The 19,952-nt window shown below is 36.9% G+C and overlaps 1 protein-coding gene across 1 annotated transcript in view; it reads right to left on the bottom strand.

Annotated features, from left to right (window-relative positions):
• The window catches only part of LOC124615578 (bifunctional arginine demethylase and lysyl-hydroxylase JMJD6), a 136,869-nt gene that overhangs the window by 80,267 nt on the left and 36,650 nt on the right, over positions 1-19,952 (bottom strand). Inside the window, exon 3 of the mRNA XM_047143563.1 lies at positions 1,306-1,458. Within this exon, the coding sequence (XP_046999519.1) occupies positions 1,306-1,458 (153 nt within the window). The remainder of the gene's footprint in view (positions 1-1,305; positions 1,459-19,952) is intronic.

Genomic DNA, 19,952 nt, shown 5'->3' with positions numbered 1-19,952 from the left:
ATAAATAGCCATCAGGTTTTATACTACTCACACATTGTGTAAATTTTGGTGAAGTTCAGCGCAGTCTTCCTGAAATTTTATGGAATGGATTCTATTTTATAGATAATTATTAGTGTCTCTTTAAAATTGTGAAATGCTACTGATGTGCTAGTTTAATTCTGGTTTAAGTTTTAGCGCACTTTGCATTAGCATAGTTTGTCAGTTTATGTGGAAAATTGGTGTACAGATAAAATATTGCACAACTGTGTTATTACAGTTTATGGTGGCCAAATCACAACTGTTTGCTAGTAAAGTGAGAAAACCAGCATCTCCATTGCCATAGGGGTCACGGCCGATAGCTCTGCAACAGCAGCCATGAGTGGATTTCTTTACCACGAGTTCCCAAGCTGATACATTTCTATAAGTGTCAGGGGCAAAAGCTACAAGGTGTCTCTTTTAGGATCCTGAGGTTAGGCATACTTCAAGCTACTTGAATTTTTTTACAGGCTTCATTAACATGCTGTAGAGTGTCAGGAGAAAAACTACACTGCTGGCCAGATGATGTCACTGATGGGATAGTTTGGGAAGAAATTTTGATAACACAGAACCCAAAAAATTACACCTTTCATATGCGATTACCTCAAATTATTAGAACCACAATAAAAGAGAAAACTATTCTCTTATTGGATTCCTTAGCCATTTCATTTTTCATACAAATAAAAATGTAGGGAAAGACAGATTGGTGCTTACTGTAAAGAAGACACGTCAAGTTGCAGACAGGCACAATTAAAAGCTTTCAGCCACACCCTTCATCAGTAAAAGAGAGACAAACACCATTCACACACACACACACACACACACACACACACACACACACACACACAGACAGACAGATTTATTCCAGAATTACTTTCAGAGATATAAAAAGCTTCAAATTATCCGTATAATTGGCCAGGAAATCCTTTTTTTAATCATTTCGCTAAAGGCAGTGCAAAATGTTGTACACGATGGTTCGTTTTGTTTCTTTGAAGAAAATATTTCCAGAGATATTATGTCTCAAAATGTTGCAGAAAACTCAAAGATGCATTGCTGAAAACTCACAGGTGCATTGTTGATAGATGTGCTATGGGGTCAAACAAATGACTATAGCTTTGCAAGTAGTAAGTATGTGAAAATAAAGCTTTACCAACGTTCACTGGTAACGTGCAAATGTTCACACAAAATTTCTACAAAATCCAAAATTAGACCACCTGGCATGGAAAGGGGCCCATTTATAATCTCAAAATACATATTTTTCAAAATAATTAACAAATAATAGTTTGATACCTCACCAAAGCTGCTATCAAATATGTACAATGGACTGTCATCCAAGGTTGTCTCCATATACTGGACATAATATTTCATTTTCATTTTCACACTGTAACCTTCATTGTCTTCACCACATTTAAACTTCTGATTCCTGTACTTCTTTGCCAGCTTCTATAAACAAGATGAAGGAAAAACACAGTTACTTTTCTCAAGCTGAATATTCATGATACATTAAATCTACAAACTATTACAAGTCAATTACTAAAAACAATTAAAAATTTCATGAAAATATGTTACAATATCACACAAGAAAAACTTACGACAATATTATGAAAAGAGTAGATTGCTACTCATCTTATAGAGGAGCTGTTAAGTCACAGAAATGCACACGAAAAATACTGCTATACATTTAAGCTTTCTGCCAATAGGATTCCATTCCATTAATGTATCCACTAGTCTCTTCCCGTGCTTTTATTTTTCTAATTTTCTACTACCCCCCCCCCCCCCCCCCCCAAAAAAAAATAAAATAAATCTCCTGACAGCACCTAGCAGCCCACCTTGATCCCATCATGTCCCACCACAGTCCCAAAAGTGGCACTACATCCTCCTCAACCCCTAACCTACTGTCCCTACCCTTCCCCACCCCAGCCGCCTCCTTACCCCCACAGCCAATGCATGGCTTCTCCCGTCAGGTGCAGTTACTGGCAGTCTAGCTTTAGTGGCCAGAGACAGAGGTCATGTGAGTGTGTGAGTTGTGCTTGCGTGAATGTGTGTGTTTTCTACTTTAGAAGAACATCTTTTGGCTAAAAACTTAAATGCCTACAAGTCTTTTTGTTGTACCTGTCGGTGACTCAACATCTCATCTAGCTGGTGAGTAGCAATTTATCTTTTTCATAATATTGTCTTTATTCCATCCTGGATTTTCCACTGTTTAAGAATAATTTACATGTTTATAATTTAAATAGTCAAACACTTTAAAAACTAAAATAAAAACCAATACATTTAATTGTAAAAATATATGAACATAACTGAAAAGGTATCTCTATATTTGCTGCAGTGATTACTAAAATTAAACAAACTTTTAAAAGCATGTTAGCTTTTTGTAATTCCTGGTGACAGACAGTAGCAACCTGCTTATTCCAATGTTTCAACTGGTTTGAGACTATTGGAAATCTTTTAAAATATATTCAGCTTCTTAGACAGAGCAAAGTCCATCCTCACTTGCAAAGTTGGTGCAGTGTTATGAAGATAAATTGCTATTAATAATATATAGTGTGATCCAGAAGGAATGTCACATAATTTGTGAGGTGATTCTACATGAGAAAATAAACAAAAATTTCTATGAACATTTGTTTGATTTTCGATCATTATGGAACTGGATCATCATCTCAGCAGGATTTAATGCAGACAACAATGTCAGTGATAAGAGCAACAAGTTCCTCACATGTATCCACCTACATAGCAGACACATTCCCCTTTAACCAGCCCCATAAACAGAGTCTGATGGGGTTAGGTCGGGCGATCTAGCAGGCCAGATAATGGGTCCACCATGGCCAATCCATTGTTGAGGAAATGTGTTATTCATATACTGAGATACTTGTCTGGTACACTGAATCGCTGATCCATCACGTTGCAGATATGTCTGCCATCGTTGATATACTGACACATATTCCGAAAGTGCAGGGAGGTCTTCTATCAGGAAATGTGTGTATTCTGTGGCTTTCATGTAATCTGAGAGGATCACAGGCCCTATCACCATGACATCAGTCATACAACACCAGACATTCACTGAGAACCTAACTTGGAACCTTGCTTCCTTAGTGTCATGCGGGTTCTCTAAATGTAGTCTCATCTGTAAATAAATCGTATTGCATGACATCTCTGTGCACAGCCAACCATTCACAAAATTGTTGTCTGCTTACTGAGTCACCTAGATGCAAATCTTATATGGGCTGCACATGGAATGGGTACAAGCCCTCGGAATGTAACATACACCACACTCACATTTGTGGAATATCGAGCTGATGGCTAATGGGCCATGCACCATGTACTGGTGGTGCGACTCCATTGTACAATTGCAATAATATCTTCCCCTTCTTCCACTGACTTGATGGCCTCACATTCTGATGTTAAGTGTACACCGTGTAGTGCTCTGGATTGACGTAATGTTTGAAAAATTCAGGGAAATAGCCTGCCACAGGAGGTTCATTGATCAGTGAAACATTTATGGTATTCTGTCATAGCCGCACTGGCATTGCCTTTACAGTATCTGCACATAAACAATATGTTTGAGTATTCTGCATGGGTGAATGTGTCTAACATAACACAACGGACTTGCCCAATTAAACAACATTCAAGCACAACACGCACACAGCCTCATGACTGTTCACTGATTCAACCCACTATTGCACAAGGAGTATGCTTGCAGCTGTCATGTCAGTGTGACGTCACAGTGCTGCCATCTGTTGGAGGACACCCCCTCCCCTCACACCTCTTGAGGGACGGATCTGTCCCATCATTATTATGTCCACCACAGTGCCTACACAGCATTTTGGTAAGTAATATTTACAATTGTCTTTATAATCATCCATGAATGGGTGTAGCTTTCAACTCACTACAGGTCCATAACGAGTGAAAAATTGGACGCAAGTTCATAAGACTTTTTCAGTTCATTATCACATGTAGAATCATTCACAAATTATTCCTCCTGAATCGCCCTTAAGTGTAGCACGTCTGCTCTGTGATATGATTATGGCGCAGTGGACTTTGTATCTCATATAATAGGGTAAGACATCACAATTTAATGGTTATACTAAGAATGGATCAGTATTATTTGCTGCCTCTGTATTTAGGTATATATGATCACTAGCAACAAAAGTGGAAACTTCCCAAATGCTAGATATCATTTTCTTCTCTCTCCTATGATTATATAACTTACACACTGATGACGGATTTATTTCCTAAGCTGCCCATTACTGATAAAGATCAAATGGTCATATGTTTTGAACCACCTAGGAGCACAATTTACAACATATCAAACATTAAGGATGATGTTACAAATAGAATATATGAAAGAAAGAAATGCTGGTTGCATGCAAAGGATCTCAATCTCATACAACATTTGGCCAAGTCATTTATCCATCCGAGTCATACGTCAAAATACAACGAACATAACTATTTTCTTGTTTTGCTCCAAAATTACACGCCAGGAGAGATAACACACATTTTTTTGGTTTGAGAAGACATTGCTTTCTGATCCACTCTCGCAATATAGTGCAAAAGATGGCAGGGCACAGACAACAAACAGTTGAATTCACTCTCTCTCACACGCGTTCCAAGAAGCAGAGGCAATTTCTTTTCTTAACGACTACTTAAATCTCTAAATGTTTGTGGCCAATATTTGTGGGGGTAAACTGAACAGATATGTTCTCCACAAGGCTACTTCTGGGCTATGAAAGAGGTCTTTGGTGATAGAGGGCTTCACATAATAGTTTCAGCAAGCATTTTGGAAAGGATTTCCTGATGCATAGTTCTCTACTTTTCAGTCTTGTGAGCTTAATTCTTGTGCACTTCCATAGTGTATGAATGGAACATCATAAAATTAGTACAAAACTTTATAATCACAACTGCTTATGCACATAAAACTATGTCAACATCCTTTAAAATCAGCAAGAAACCAAGTTTAGTAGGTCTGAATCACATTACTGTTCTGGTAGTTCAGGATTTTATGACAGATGCAATTACTAAACCTAGATTTTTGGATACTGCAGTTAAATGACTTATTCAGCGGGCGGGGGGGCCTGGTAAACAATGAGGGAACGTGAGTTTCACACAATATCAGTACTGGCTCTGAAAAATGAAATAGTATCAAAGAGTGCAGTATCAAGAGACAGACACAGCTACAAACTGGCGCAAGACCAAAATGGAAACATCAACTCTGTTGAACATCTGGAAGCACATTATTAATCAATCATGCTGAGGAATTCTGAAGGAAAACTTACTGATTACAGCTATTTATCAAACAGAAGCAGAAAAGTTACCATGATACTTTCAGTAGTTGTGTTTTGGCACTTGATTTACAGTGAAGAAAGGAACTATTTTGGTAATTCAAGGCACTAATGTCACATTATCATGGGAGTGGAAGGGAATTGCAAGTTAATTGCAAGACGAAACACTAAGAAAAAGGGGCAAAAATTCAATGAAACAACAAAGTATGCCGTCTTAATCATTTACACAAATAAACTATGACAATTCCTGCCAAAACAGACTATTTAAATATGCAAGTTCTAACAATGATCATTGCACAGATTGTCTCCATGATAATTATCTCGTGATCACTTTACAAGCAGAAGCAATTTGAAGTACAGTGCACCACAAACAGTAAGTAGTGTAACTTTTTCTTCTCTACTACTACCCAATTTTTTATTTTTGTCTGAAGCATCCAAGCTGCCAAAATCCACAATGAGTGATTGGAGAATGTTTGACATAGTCAAATAGTTTATTAGTGACCAGTTGTAGCTCGTAGGTACACATTCTGTGTGTTCACAAATTTTTAAATTCAGATACATATCAGAGTGCAACATTAATAGCTGTGTAACAGCTATGCTTGTCAACGTATTTATACAACTTCAGCCACTGTCAATAATAACAATAATATGCATAATGTGTATGAAAAAGGAAGAATTGTTTTTGTGGACTCCATTATTTTGCACTAAATACAGTTTATGGCAAGAACGAAATAATGTTTAAACTTTTGTTACTATCCGTTTTGCATTCTTGTGTAAGTGGGAGTTTTCGTGCTTTTTTATTTTTTTGGGCAAAAGTACAAGCTTTGTAATTCATTTATTTGTTAATGAATTAGCTTCTGGGTTGAAAATCGGGCATTCTTGTTTTGCATCCACACAGCTTACACTTATTATAGGCTTCTTTATTAAATGTTTGCTTATAGTTACAATTATTTGATTTCGGCACTTTCTCAGGCAATGGCTCTGGTCTACTTCCTTTGCGGTTAACTTTTCTTGGTAATTTCCTTTCCTGTTAGCACTTAATACAAGTTCAATAGAGTTCATGCTGACACTGCACAGGAAAATCCAATTCCTGCACAGTAAACAACCAACTGCAAACACAAACTGCCCTTTGCAGAAATCATTAAATTCAAGTAGTACTATCTACCAACAAGGTTACTTGACTAGAATACAAATGAGGTGCTAAGAGCCATAAGGGCCAAAAGCACACCGTCTTCGACCTCCCCCCCCCCCCCCCCCCCCCACCATGTTTAAGTGAATATCAGAGAAACCAGTGAGACAATTTTTTGTGAATGTTGAGATGTATGTACAATGTGGCCCTACAGTACAGACAAACCTGACCCACCTTAAGATCAACAGATGTCAGAATCATGAATAAATGGTACACTCTCACAATCGACGATTACGTGCTTTATGGTTCTTGGTGTCTCAAATGAATTACTTTATGATTAAAACCAAAACATATCTCATTCAGAATCCCACAAAATAGGTTGTTCTTTCAGTATAGCTATAACATATAATTTACTATACAGTGAGTGAATTTACATATCTGTGGAATGTGCTACCATCTAGTGGGATTTATGGCAAGCAAACATGAATAAAAGACTGCTGCAGTGTGTTACCACGTTGTGGCATTGATGTAAACTTGTAGTTGAATGGTAAGAGCTAACAGTGCATGCCCTGAACGTGCAAATCGTTTATCAAATCCGTATGCATTTGGTGCATAAGGCAATTATGTCACACCAGTTGCGCCTGCACAGAAGCTCCTAAAAACATGCACAAGTGAAGGTGTGCTTGCGATCCTTATGCCAAGTTTCACCGAGTCTAGGGGATCACAGTGCGTCAGATTTAGTGCTGGGTATTTCAGATTAGCACATCTGCAGTACGTTAAACAGCACTCAAAGAAAAATAACCAATAAATCCGCAAGGTGTCAAAAGTTAGGGTGTTCACGTGGTCTTGTGCTCCAACACAATAGCTGCCAATGTTAGTGACTATTAAATAAAGATAACTCCAGGCTTGAATGTCAATATTATTAGGCGATGGATACACTGCTACCTGTCATAAAGATGACCCATTGAACTGCAGACAGGCACAACGAATGGATCATCTTTATGGTGAGTAGCCCCCTCCCCCTCCTTTTTTTTTTGACACAGCAGTGACATGTTAGAATGTGATATTCGCTTTCCATATTCAGCAATCGCATTATGAAGTTGTATCTGTATAAGCATACTGGAAAGTTTGTTCGTGATGACAGCACATTAAAGAAGTTGTATTTTCAGTTCCTATATGAAGAAAGTGTCGCAAATCAGGACAAGTAACATCTGATGATCCAGTGTATTTTATTCTATACAAAACTATTGCCCGAAAGAACAGTACATATACACAATGAATACTTTCGTGGGACCCTTGATTGGAGAACAATTGAACCCCATGCTTTTGACACCCTGCTGCCTCAAGAAAACAGACAATGCCATGATTTGACAAGTCTTTGGTAGGTTCCTGAGGTATGTCCCCAGATGCCTATGGACAGCTCATGCAAACTCCACGAATTAAGGGCTAGTGATTTGTGGGTACGGAGCTGGTGGGCAATAGTATTTCATTTCCACTGGGGTGCATCAGATGAATTTGGTGGCCAACACATCAGGGAGAATTCATTACCATGCCTCTCAAATCACAGCAGTATGATTCTGGGCCTGCAACAGTGACAGTTATTTGACGCTAGATAAGATTGGTATTATTGTCATACTGAATATTAGCACAGTTTTTGCTGCTTCCTTGGCAGTCCAAATTTTGTAATAGTGTGTGCATGCAGACTGAAGCAACAACTGAAAATTCTGGGATTCAAACCTGGGTCTCTTGCCCACTAGACACATGTGCTAAACACTATGCTGCCCTGGCACAGTGGCTTTGTACAACTGCATGAACTATCCTAGCACAGCTCACTCCTCAATCCAAATTCCCGTTTTTGTCTGGGAAGCACTATTATAACTTCCCCTCACCCAGCTTGGTCCATGGAGTGCTGCATGTTTTGAGCAGCTATTCGTATGGATAACAGCATATCTGGACATGGCCACTGCGTCTGCTGTGTGATGTACATTTTGAGCAGCTGTTCATCTGGAAAACAGCATATCCGGACACAACCACTGGCCTGGTGTAATAAGAAATGTGATTCATTTGCCAAGACCACATTCTTCCAGTAATCATAGCCCAATATTGACAATCCCGTGCCTACTGCAATCACAATGTGTCAACTTTCGAATACACGGGTTGCTGCTGTGCAGCTCCATGTTCAACAATGCGCACTGAACAGTGTGTTCCAAAACACTTTTACTTACACTATCATTTTATTCAGCCCTACACTATCATTGTACTCTGTCATCAGACTGTCACAGATAGCCACTGATCCTGCTTTACAGACGGGCCAAGCCTCTGACCTCAATGTTTTGTGATGAAGTGTGGATGTCTAACACATTGTCATTTACTTGTGGTTTACTGTCCTTCAGCCACTTAACATAGATGTTTATGACAGCAGGACATTAACAGCTGATCATCTCCACTGTTTCAGAGATGGTTGTACCCAGTCACTGGGCCAGACAATCAATCTGCCTTTGTCAAAATTACTTATGTCAGTGGATTTCCCCATATGTATCATTGCTAATGTTGATATACTTCCCTTACCATGTCACTTGCCCTGCTTGGCATTAGCTGGCAGTCAATCTTGCAGATGGCAGTGGTCATTATGTTTTGCCTCATCTGCATCTGCATTCTGCAACTTAAATCATGCGATCTACATCAGGCACATTGTTCATACTGTTTGTGAGGTATTAAAAAGAGGAACACTAGTACGTGAAGGAATTTGTATCACTGATTAGCGAAAATCTTGGGAAATGCTTCTGCCATGACACATAAGTAATGCGAATGTACAGAATTTTTCATGTGATGAATGTGTGTTAGAAAACGGAACTGCAGTGAAGAAGTTCTATTTGGAAATTAACTAAGAAGAAAAGAAGAGACTTATTAAGAAGAAACAAACATTCAAAAAATAAGAAAATATTTATTGCAGAACACTTAAGAGTACGACTTGGTTCCTCAAGATTCAAGAAAATTTCCCTGATTCATGTGGAAGAATATTAATGAACTCAGACAATCTCAATATGTGGGCGAGTGCTGCAGTACAGTGAGTAAGATTTCTAACTGTATGGCATGAAATGAACTAAAGACTTTGCAATTACTTCGAGTGTAAAACAAAACTAAAGATAATTCAAAACCATTTACCAGAGAACTTTAAAGTAATAGTGAAGTACTGAGAAGAATTTATGCGAATTAAGCGCATATAACATTTACGTTGATGGAGAATTAATATTAACTAAAAGTTGTACAAATGTACATTAATAAGACATTAAGTGCTGCACACGAATCTGAGTTCCTATGTTGTTAAGGAAGAGTGATACAATGTTGCTCGAGACATGCATGTGTGAAACAGGCACTGTGGCAACTATAGCTGTGCTGCATATTTTGTACTGGAAACAATTTTAAAATATTCGGTATTATTTCCAAAGGAGAAACAAAAGTGAATTTTTCCTGGCATCAATAATGTACAAGCAGCTGTCAAGAAATTCAACAATGAGGACAAACACCAGTAAACATTATTAAGTAAAATTTAGCAATCAATTTTTTTTTTTTTTTTTTTTTTTTTTAATTCCGATTTTGGCCGTCTAGGGACCGCGTTAAACAACTATTTTTCAATGTACATTTCTCCTATTGCACTCCTCCTCTTTTCTCTTCTGCCAATATGTCTTCATCCTCTCTCTGTGCTGCTCCCTTCGGTCTTCTGTCCACACTGTTCCTCCAGTTCTTCTCTTCTTCACTTCAAATCCTTCAAAATGTTGAATTTTGTCTCTCATTAAGTCTCTGTTGGTTATATCATCTTCTCCTATACCCATCTCCTCTAAGTCTGCTTTGACTTCTTTGAACCAGGTAATTTGGGTTCTGGGGTTCTTGTCAAAAAACATGAATATTTTCTTTGTCAGCCTTTCATCATTCATTCTTTTCAAATGGGCGTAAAAGCTTACTCTTCTCTTCCTCATAGTATCTCCCACTTTCTCAATTTTGTCATACACTTCTCTATTACTTCTAAGCTTCCAAGTCCCATTCTCAAACCTCGGCCCAAGTACTCTTGTAATGATTTTTCGCTCCTTTTTTGCTATAGCTTCCATTTCCTTGTTAGTGTTCATTGCTAAACATTCAGATGCATACAGACACTCTGGCTTAATCACAGTGTTGTAGTGCCTTATTTTTGCGTTAATTGATACTGACTTCTTGTTGTGCATATTCTTTGTTAGCTGGAATGCCATTTCCATTTTTCTTGTTCTTGTTTTATTTCCTTCTTTATCTGAAGCATTGGGCTGGATGATTTCCCCTAAATATTTGAAATTAGAAACCTTCTTTATCTGGCCATACTTTGTAATCATATTGTTCGGTGCCTCTTTTACATTGGTTAGGTACTCTGTCTTTTCAAAGGAGATTTTCAGTCCTGCTTTTTCTGCTGTTTCATTCAGAATATTGATCTGTTTGACTGCTTCTTCCAAACTTCCTGCCAGAATCGCTAAGTCATCAGCAAAAGCGAGGCAATCTACTTCTAATCCATCCTTTATTCTTCCTAATCTGATTTTTTGTATTCCTTCTTCAGTCGTTTTCTTCCTCCACTCTCTAATAACTTTTTCTAACACACAGTTGAATAGGGTAGGTGACAACCCATCTCCTTGTCTTAATCCTGTTCTGATTTTGAATGATCTGGATACCTCACCACGGAACTTTACTTTTGCATAGGTATCCGTAAGTGTTTCTTTGACGATTGCGACTGTTTTCTTGTCTGCTCCAAACTCACTAAGGATGTTAACCAAGGTTGTTCTGTCAACGGAGTCGTACACCTTCTTGAAGTCAACAACCATGATAAAGATGTCTTTTCCTCTTAATCGTCTATATTTAATAATTAACTTCAAGTTTAAAATTTGCTCCACACAAGATCTTCCCTTCCTAAAGCCTGCTTGGTATTCACCAATTTCTTGATCAAGTTGTTTCTCCAATCTGTTTTGTAGGGCCTTAGATAGAATTTTATACGTTACCGGAAGTAAAGATATCCCTCTGTAGTTATTTGCATCGGTTTTATCCCCTTTCTTGAAGATGGGGTGGATTAATGCAGTTTTCCATTCTTCCGGTATACGTTCCGTTCTCCAAATCTCATTGATTATTCCCAGTAGTTTTTCTTGAGTTGTATTATCCACACTTTTCCACATTTCTGCAATTATCATGTCTTCCCCTGGTGCTTTATTGTTCTTAAGGTTTTTAATGATTTCTCTGATTTCTATGAGGCATGGGGGTTCAGAATTATTGTTTACTGTGTTTGGGGTGTTGGCTGGTAATTTTTCAATAGGTTCCTGACAGTTGAGGAGTTGTTCAAAATATTTTGCTAATATTTCACAATTTTCTTCATTATTCATTGCCAGTTTTCCATTGGTATCTTTAAAACACAGATTTGGTGATACATATTTTTGTAGTTTCTGTCTGAATGTGCTGTAAAAGGATCTGTTATCGTTTCTCTTAAAATCTTTATCCATTTGTGTAAGTTGGTTCTTTTCAAATAGTCTTTTTACTGATCTAATGAGTTTTGCTGTAGAAGATCTTTGCTGTTTGAACTCCAGGTAGTCCTTATCACTTTTGGTTGAGTGCCATTTCTTCCATGCCTTCATCCTTTGTTCTATTGCTTCCTAACATATCTCATCCCACCATTCGTGTTTCTTTCTCTTTTTCATTTTTGCGACTTCTTGAGCAGATCTTATCATTCCTTCTTTTATATCTTCCCATTTATTCGAACATATAACTATGTTTTGACAGAATTATTCTCTTTTCTCTTTCAAGATGTTTGCGTCTATCTTTTGAGTTTTCCTGTTTTGTATTTGTTTCTTTCTTTGTGGAATGAAATTTAATTTGATTGTCGATAAGTAGTGGTCAGTTACAATGCTTGCCCCTTTCCGAACTCTCACATTCATTATTTCTTTTTGATTACAGTGTGTGATGGCTATGTGATCTATCTGGAACTCTCCAATACTTGTCTTTGGTGATTTCCATGTTTTCTGTTTCTTAGGAGGTTTTTTGAAATTTGTATACATTAATTTTAAGTTATGGCCCTTGCATAGTTCTATTAATCTTTCTCCATTTCTGTTTGTCCTTTAGTGAGCCGGGTAGTTTCCTACTGTTTTTTTGTATTTTTTTTTCTTGGCCTATTTGTGCATTGAAGTCCCCAAACAGTATTTTCACCTTTGATGTTGGGATTTTAGAAAGTTCATGGTCTAGAGATTCCCAATATCAATATTAAACACAAAGATGATTTTCCGCACACTGAATTTAATTTCAATTGGTCTTGAGCAACAGTTAATAAAAAGTTACGCACTGGCAACAATTATCGAATACACACATGCAACGTGTGTTTGTTGGATGTAAGCTCACTTTATGAGAAGAATAGTTCAAGACAACATCAGAGAGAGCTGCAATTGGCAGCCTGCAGTTCACAGTCAAGAGTTCAACACGACACTGGCTGCCAGTGCAATGGGCTTCCAGCACTGATCGAGCAGATATAGCATATCCAAAAGTGACAGATGGGGCATATACGAACTCTAGGAAAATCCAGTGGGATCTGTATACTTAATATCAATTTTATTATGCAGCAAATTCATAATTTTAATTATTACACTGAGTTTGTCTAATAACTGGTCAAGCCATTCCCATTATATACAGGTGATTTCTTAGACTATTTTCAATTTTGACAGAGAACTTATTTAGTGAATTTTGTTGATTTGAGAGCAATACAGACAAAAGAGATGCACATTCCTTATTTAGTATGATCTTAATTAATATCAGTGCCAATTCTGTGCCTTTTTACATTAACATTTGTATGGATACTGATTACCATGACTCCCATGAAGGAAAAGTGGACTTCAGAAACAATTATGCATATGATTTTAAATCAGTCAACAGAAATAAGGCACACACTGACACACCAATCAACAGAATTAAGACAGGTGATTTCATATCTGAGAACACAAATCAATGAAGGATTTTCTAAAATGAATGAAATATTTGATCTAATAGACAACAGATTTTCTCGCTTCAATGATAAACTGCTTTTTTTCGGTTTTTAGTTAAGTGGAAAGTTCGAAGTCAATGGGGCACTGGGGAACCTACAACTCCCTTTCTGGTCACAGTGACCAACTATATCCTCACCAACAATTACTTCTCCTTTGAAGGTATCACCTACAAACAAATTTGCGGTACAGCAATGGGCAACCAAATTTTAACATCTTATGCTAACCTATTCATGGGCCTTCTAGAGGAATCCTTCCGAACCTCCCAGAATCCCAAGCCCCTTACATGGTTCACATTCTGCCACCTATTCCGTACCAAGAAGTCCCTTCCATACGGCCTAGCCACGTGCAATTGTCACTTCTGAAGTGATGAGCAGACACTCTCCAAAGATGTCAAGGGCTTCATTGAGTCCTCACAGACAGCAATTACCATCCCAACCTTGTCCAGGAACAGACTTCCTATGCCTTGACTTTCCAATCATCTATCATTTCCCACATACTCACTGTCTGGCCACAAGGGAGCACAGCTCTTGTCAACCACAAGGGAACATTCCCAGGTGTAACTTCACAAGTACGTAGAAAGGTCAAAATAATGTGACATATATTTTTTTGTTTTTGTCCAATTTCACTTTTAACAGGTACAGCACATTCTAAAAAGTAATTTGGCATATTGGGTTTATGGGAAGTATCTAATATATAAAAAATATGTTTCACATAAAAGTTGAAATGTAATTAAGATTCTTGAAAGCTGTATAATCAACTTCTGTACTAATCTGAAATTTTGTGAAACTCCCTACCACTATCAATTAATTTTGAAAAATGAAAACATTTCTTATGACACAAATTAAAAAAGCTTTCACACCACATCCATCCACGTATAATAATGCTGGTTTCTGACATACCATTTTTGGATAATAAGCTGTATACAATGTACTGTCAGAGTATTGTCAATATACCTAATCAAAATATCTAACCATTCATTATTATTCTAATTACATGTTTTGCTTAATTTTCTTTTAAATTTTAAACTGTCATTTTACATTTTAAATTAATGTTTATTCTGTTTTCTGGTTTACCATTTCACTTACATGTATTTTGTTCATTGAAGCTAATAAGTAACTCATTATTATGATATAAAATTATTACAATGATGACAAACTATAAAGGAATGCTTAGAACATTACATTTTTTTTACACCACACACACAAAATGAACAAAATTTCTCCACATAATACACACGACAAGCAAGACAATATTAAACAAAAGCCAGTAGTTTTTGTAAATTGTGGTGGGTGATCCTCTAAGTATCCTGAATTGTATCAGGAATATTTCAGTACACTGGAAAATCTTAGCAAAGAGAACTGTTACGTGCTAGTGACTGCAGCTGGATTATATTTTTTCTCAAGTGGAGACGACGACAACATCATCATCATCATCATCATCATCATCATCATCATTCAGCAGAACTAGATATGAAAATCTTCTCACAAAGTTCTTCCAACATCAAACACCATACATTTCCAATAGCTGTACCAGCCCCATTGAGCCTTTTTATTTTTGGGAACCATACAAAAATGCATAAATCGGCTTAAAGTGCACATTCATATGTCCAGATTTTGATGCAAATTTTCTTGGAGTACCATTACTGTTAATCTCATGTTTGCTTCTTTATTATGGCATAGTGCCATACGTGCTAGAAGATGAAGACGTGCACTTTTGAAATTCAGCGAACAGTAGAAACTAGTCAATGGTGTGGAATTAAATGTTCCGTTTCAAATAAATTGACTGTGCCTGTGGAAAAGATTAATAAAAGCCAAATTTCCTCAGCAAACCGACAAAAATAACTTCATTGTTCTGCAAGGCGATTAATGCTTGAGTGTCAGAAAGGTGGAAATAAAATAAAATATGAAACTAATAATATATTTTAGCCTTCCGTAATTATGTGAATGTATTTTAATTCACTTGATAGCTCCCAGCCACAGAAATTGGTTTTGTTTTCATCTGATGTGAGAGCAATAAACTGAGAGGAAACAGCAAAATCACTGAACGTAAACACGAGCACGAGGCACATGGAGACTATCCACCTCCCCACCACAACTCAGACTGCTCTATGCATTAGCCCCAGATCAACGATATTTCCGAACTGTGGCAATACTAAATAGTGGTGCCCCCTCCCTCCAGTGTTTGGGGCAGGATGCCAAAAATTTAAAAAATCGTAGCTAATAACTTGCTTTTTGGGTAACATAAAATTAAATATAGCCTACATAAAACCAATAAAGGCAAGAGACAAGAAGACAGTACACACTTCTTCAATCCTTAATAAGTCCTAGCATTTTTTTCTCTCTAATTTTGCTATAGCTTTACATGGTATGCTTTTCTTTCTGGGAAAGAATCTGTTACCTCATCAAAGTTCATCAAACGTTTTGCTACATGAAAAAACTAAATGTCATTGTCTAATACTGAAAAAGCTGTTAATAGAAATAATACCCAAAACTGGTGTGGTTTCTCGATCTGATTACGTGTATTTTGTCGCTGTCTGCTAGATAAAACGAAATAGGCCCATCTAATATTGCAGCAATTGTAACACACACCAAATAAACAAAACACTTTTGGCATAAATGGTCATTTTTATAATACGACAGAACATAATTCACGAAGCACCAATACCAAATGCTTATTAGGCCTACTACAACCAAAAAGCTTTATGTTAGGAAATAGTTTCACATTTCATTCATACGCTCTGGCTTCTGAAGCATGACATCGAAAAGTAGTTGTACGAAATTTTTATTGGAATTGTCATATTCTTTCATAAGTTGGGTTAGGCGCTATTACGTGTTCGTACAACGCATTTTCCGCACTGCTCCCAGAACAGAACTTCAGCGGCTGTTATGGAGGACTGTACAACTGACCCTTACTAGTGTAGTGGTCCGGTCAAAAAAATTTCTGTCAAAATTTCAAATTCTTGGATGCACCGAGAAGATAATATGTAATCTTTCTTGCCTGTTAACACGTAACTCACAAGGTGTGGTCTCTCAGTCTGCGTAAAAATTTTTGAACTCGCTGTCCAATGCCAGTTTTGTTGGAATGCTTCTATAACCCCCCTACCCTCCTTAAATTGCCAAGCTACAATGTTCTGTTGTAGGTTGCATTAGCACCTTCTGCGTTTATTGTTGACACGTGTTACTGGTAGGTGTTGGAGTCTCCTAGACTGCGCCTCATGAACTACGTACCTGTTTTCTTCAGTGTGGTACCATATAACTCAAAATGTGTAGGCACGAATGTGTCATTTTTAATTTTCCCGAGTTTGATGAAATTGTTAGTCTGTCTATGGAGGAATGTGTCAGTGATACAGATCAAGAAATAAATGATAAAGACGATGATTTTACATTAGCCAGTGATCATAGTTCTGCTATCGAACAAGAGTATAATTCAGAGGAAGAACTTCAGGAAAGTTGTGATGGGGATCTGCTGTTTCTTCAGTGAAATATTTAAAGTGTCTGTTAAAATCGAATGGGTTCTGAGTGGTGATTCATAGTTGGGTGGAACTTTTATGCGCAAATTTAAACCGTGGAATATAGTTTTATTTGGAAATTTATTTGCTACAGAGATTGTATAATTTTTCAGAGTGTAAAATTCAGTACTCTAACAGTCAATTTGTGTGTACTATATTTAAAAGAACCACACAAAATTATGTGCTTTTGTGTGATAAATAATAAAATGCTGCAGGCTTTGTTTAGTGCAATAAAATAAACTAGAAGCATTTGAACAACACTTAAATAATTGTAAAAATAAGTGTTATAGAGTATAAATTAAAAATTTCAAATTATTTTTGCCTGAATTTCACTAGTAATTATAACAACGATAATCATTCGCAAACCCAGTCAACCACATAAACAAACAGCGATTGGCATTCTTTGGCTTTATTCTGCTCAGCTCATATAGCCCCATGCCATCTGTCTGCAGGAAAGTTTATTTCTAGATGCGACTGAGATTCCTCTGGCAGAGATATGACGTACACTATGCACACATTCAAAAATTTACTTATGATTCATTCAGAAATAAACTTAGAATATGTTCAAAAGCCAACAGGGATGCATTTCAAAATCATATGAATAATTGATGGACGAATGTGCGCTGGATACTAGACACTTTGTGAAACAAGGTTTTTTTCCTCAAGAATATGAACTTCTGGGAAAATGTTACCCGTTTCAGGAGCCTTGTCACCAATAAAAAGTCTTTCAGTGCTCTGTCACATTCGTCTCACAGGACCATAGCTCCCATCTCATCATCAGCTACTACGACCTCCCTTTCTAAAATATTGTCATCAAGTTCATTTCCCTTGTAGGGCTCCTACATATATTCCTCCCATCTTTCAGCTTTCCTTTCTTTGCATAAGACTTTCCTTTCTTTGCATAAGACTGGCATGCTATCTGAGCTCTTGATGTTCATACAATTGCTTTTCTTTTCTCCAAAGGTCTCTTTAATTTTCTTATAGACAGCGCCTATCTTTGCTCTAGTTACATATGCTTCTACAGCCTTGCATTTGTTCTCTACCATGTGCTTAATACTTAAGCACTTTCTGTCAATGGCAATTTTTAGATATCTCTGTTCCTTTTCGGCTGCTTCATTGATGCATTTTTTAAATATTTTCTCTTTTCATCAATTAAACTCATCACCTGTGATATCCAAGAATTTCTCCTAGGTCTTGTCTTTTGCAAATGTGGCTATCTGCTGCCTTCACTGTTTCATCTCCCAAAGTTACCCATTCATTCTATTGCATTCCTCCAAACAAAAGTTGCCCAATGCTCCTTCTGAAAGTCTCAACAGCCTCCAGTTGCTTCAATTTAGCAAGCTCCCATTTCCTTAACTTCCTAATTTTTTTCATGTTCTTCAGTTCAAAACCAATAAATTACGATCAGAGTCAACATTGTTCTGTAAAATGTCTTACAGTTTAAAATAGGGTTTCTATATCTTTGTCTTACCTTTATGTAATCAATCTGAAAACTTAAAGTGGACCCATGTATACAAACTTCTTACATGATCCTTAAACCAAGTCTTGGTGATGATGAAATATGCTCTGTGCAAAATTTTACTAGGCTGCTTCCTGTTTCATTCATTCCCCCAGTCCATGTTCTTCTATTCTTTCTTATCCCACAATTGATATAATTTCCTTGTCTCTTCATATACAGATTACTCGATCCCATTCTGCATTGATGAACTTGTACTGACCTGACCAGATGTCCTGTTGTTCCTGCTGTTGCACTTCACTAATTCCCACAACACCTGACTTCAAAGTATCTATTTCTCTTTTTAAATTCTCTAATGTACCTCCCTAATTAAAAGATCTAATGTTCCACACTACGACGTGTAAAATGTCAAGGCACTACATTTGTCCGTCACCTTCTCAATTACTGATGCTTGGTATAGGATCCGTATGAGATAGGATTGACTGAGGACATTGAAAGAGTTAAAAGTAAGGTACCTCTTCTTGTACTATCAACATAGGCACATTTCTTTGTGGCAAGATCATTTCACAAAATTTCAATCAGTTACTTTCTCCTCCAAATATAAAAATATTTTGTTTCAGGGTGTATATGTGGACAAGGAAAAAACAAATCCTGGATTTCCCGGTTAAAAATACACTTTCTTCCGGGTGGAAACATAGTTTCATATATATATATATATATAATATTGGTCTCTAAGGCCAATACGCTGCAAGAGAAGCTAAGCTTACATATATAATGTTGGTCTTTTATGCACGTATTACATTTTAAGATATATCACACAAATGTGCTAGTAAATTTTTTAATAATGACATAAAAGTGTGATCTTCTGGGCTATAAATTCTTCTAAGTGGCTCATCATCAAAGAGTTGATTTTTAAATGAGTCCCAGATTCCCAGTGAAGTAGGCATCAACCTGATATTAAGCTTTTCAATGTCGTTTCAGGATGTAAATTTCCTTTGGTACCAGTAGTTTGTTATCTCATATCTGATTCTTTGTTATGGCATAATGCCATACCTGCTAGAAGATGAAAATGTATACTTCAAATGCTCCGAACAGTTGAAACTGGCCAATAGTTTGAAATTAAACCCTTTGTTTCAAATATATTGACTGCCTCAGGGGAAAACATTAATAAAAGAAAATTTCTTCAGCAAACCGATAAAAATAACTTCATTGTTCTGCATGGCAATTAATGCTTGACTGTCAGAAAGGTGGAAATAAAATAAAATCTGAAACTAATAACGTATTTTAGCCTTCTGTAATTATGTGAATGTATTTTAATTCACATGACAGCTCCCGGCCAAAGAAATCAATTTTGTTTTCATTTGACGTGAGTGCAGTAGACAAAGCGGAAACAGCAAAATCATTAAAAGTAAACACGGGTCACATGGAGACTACCCACTTTCCTATTATAACTCAAATTGCTCTGTGCATCAGACCCATATCTACGATATTTCCGAACGTTCATTTTGTAGTGCACATTGTAATGGTACTT

Source organism: Schistocerca americana, chromosome 5 (genome assembly GCF_021461395.2).
Source record: "Schistocerca americana isolate TAMUIC-IGC-003095 chromosome 5, iqSchAmer2.1, whole genome shotgun sequence".
Classification (NCBI taxonomy): domain Eukaryota; kingdom Metazoa; phylum Arthropoda; class Insecta; order Orthoptera; family Acrididae; genus Schistocerca; species Schistocerca americana.
This window is presented reverse-complemented; position numbering and strand designations above follow the sequence as displayed.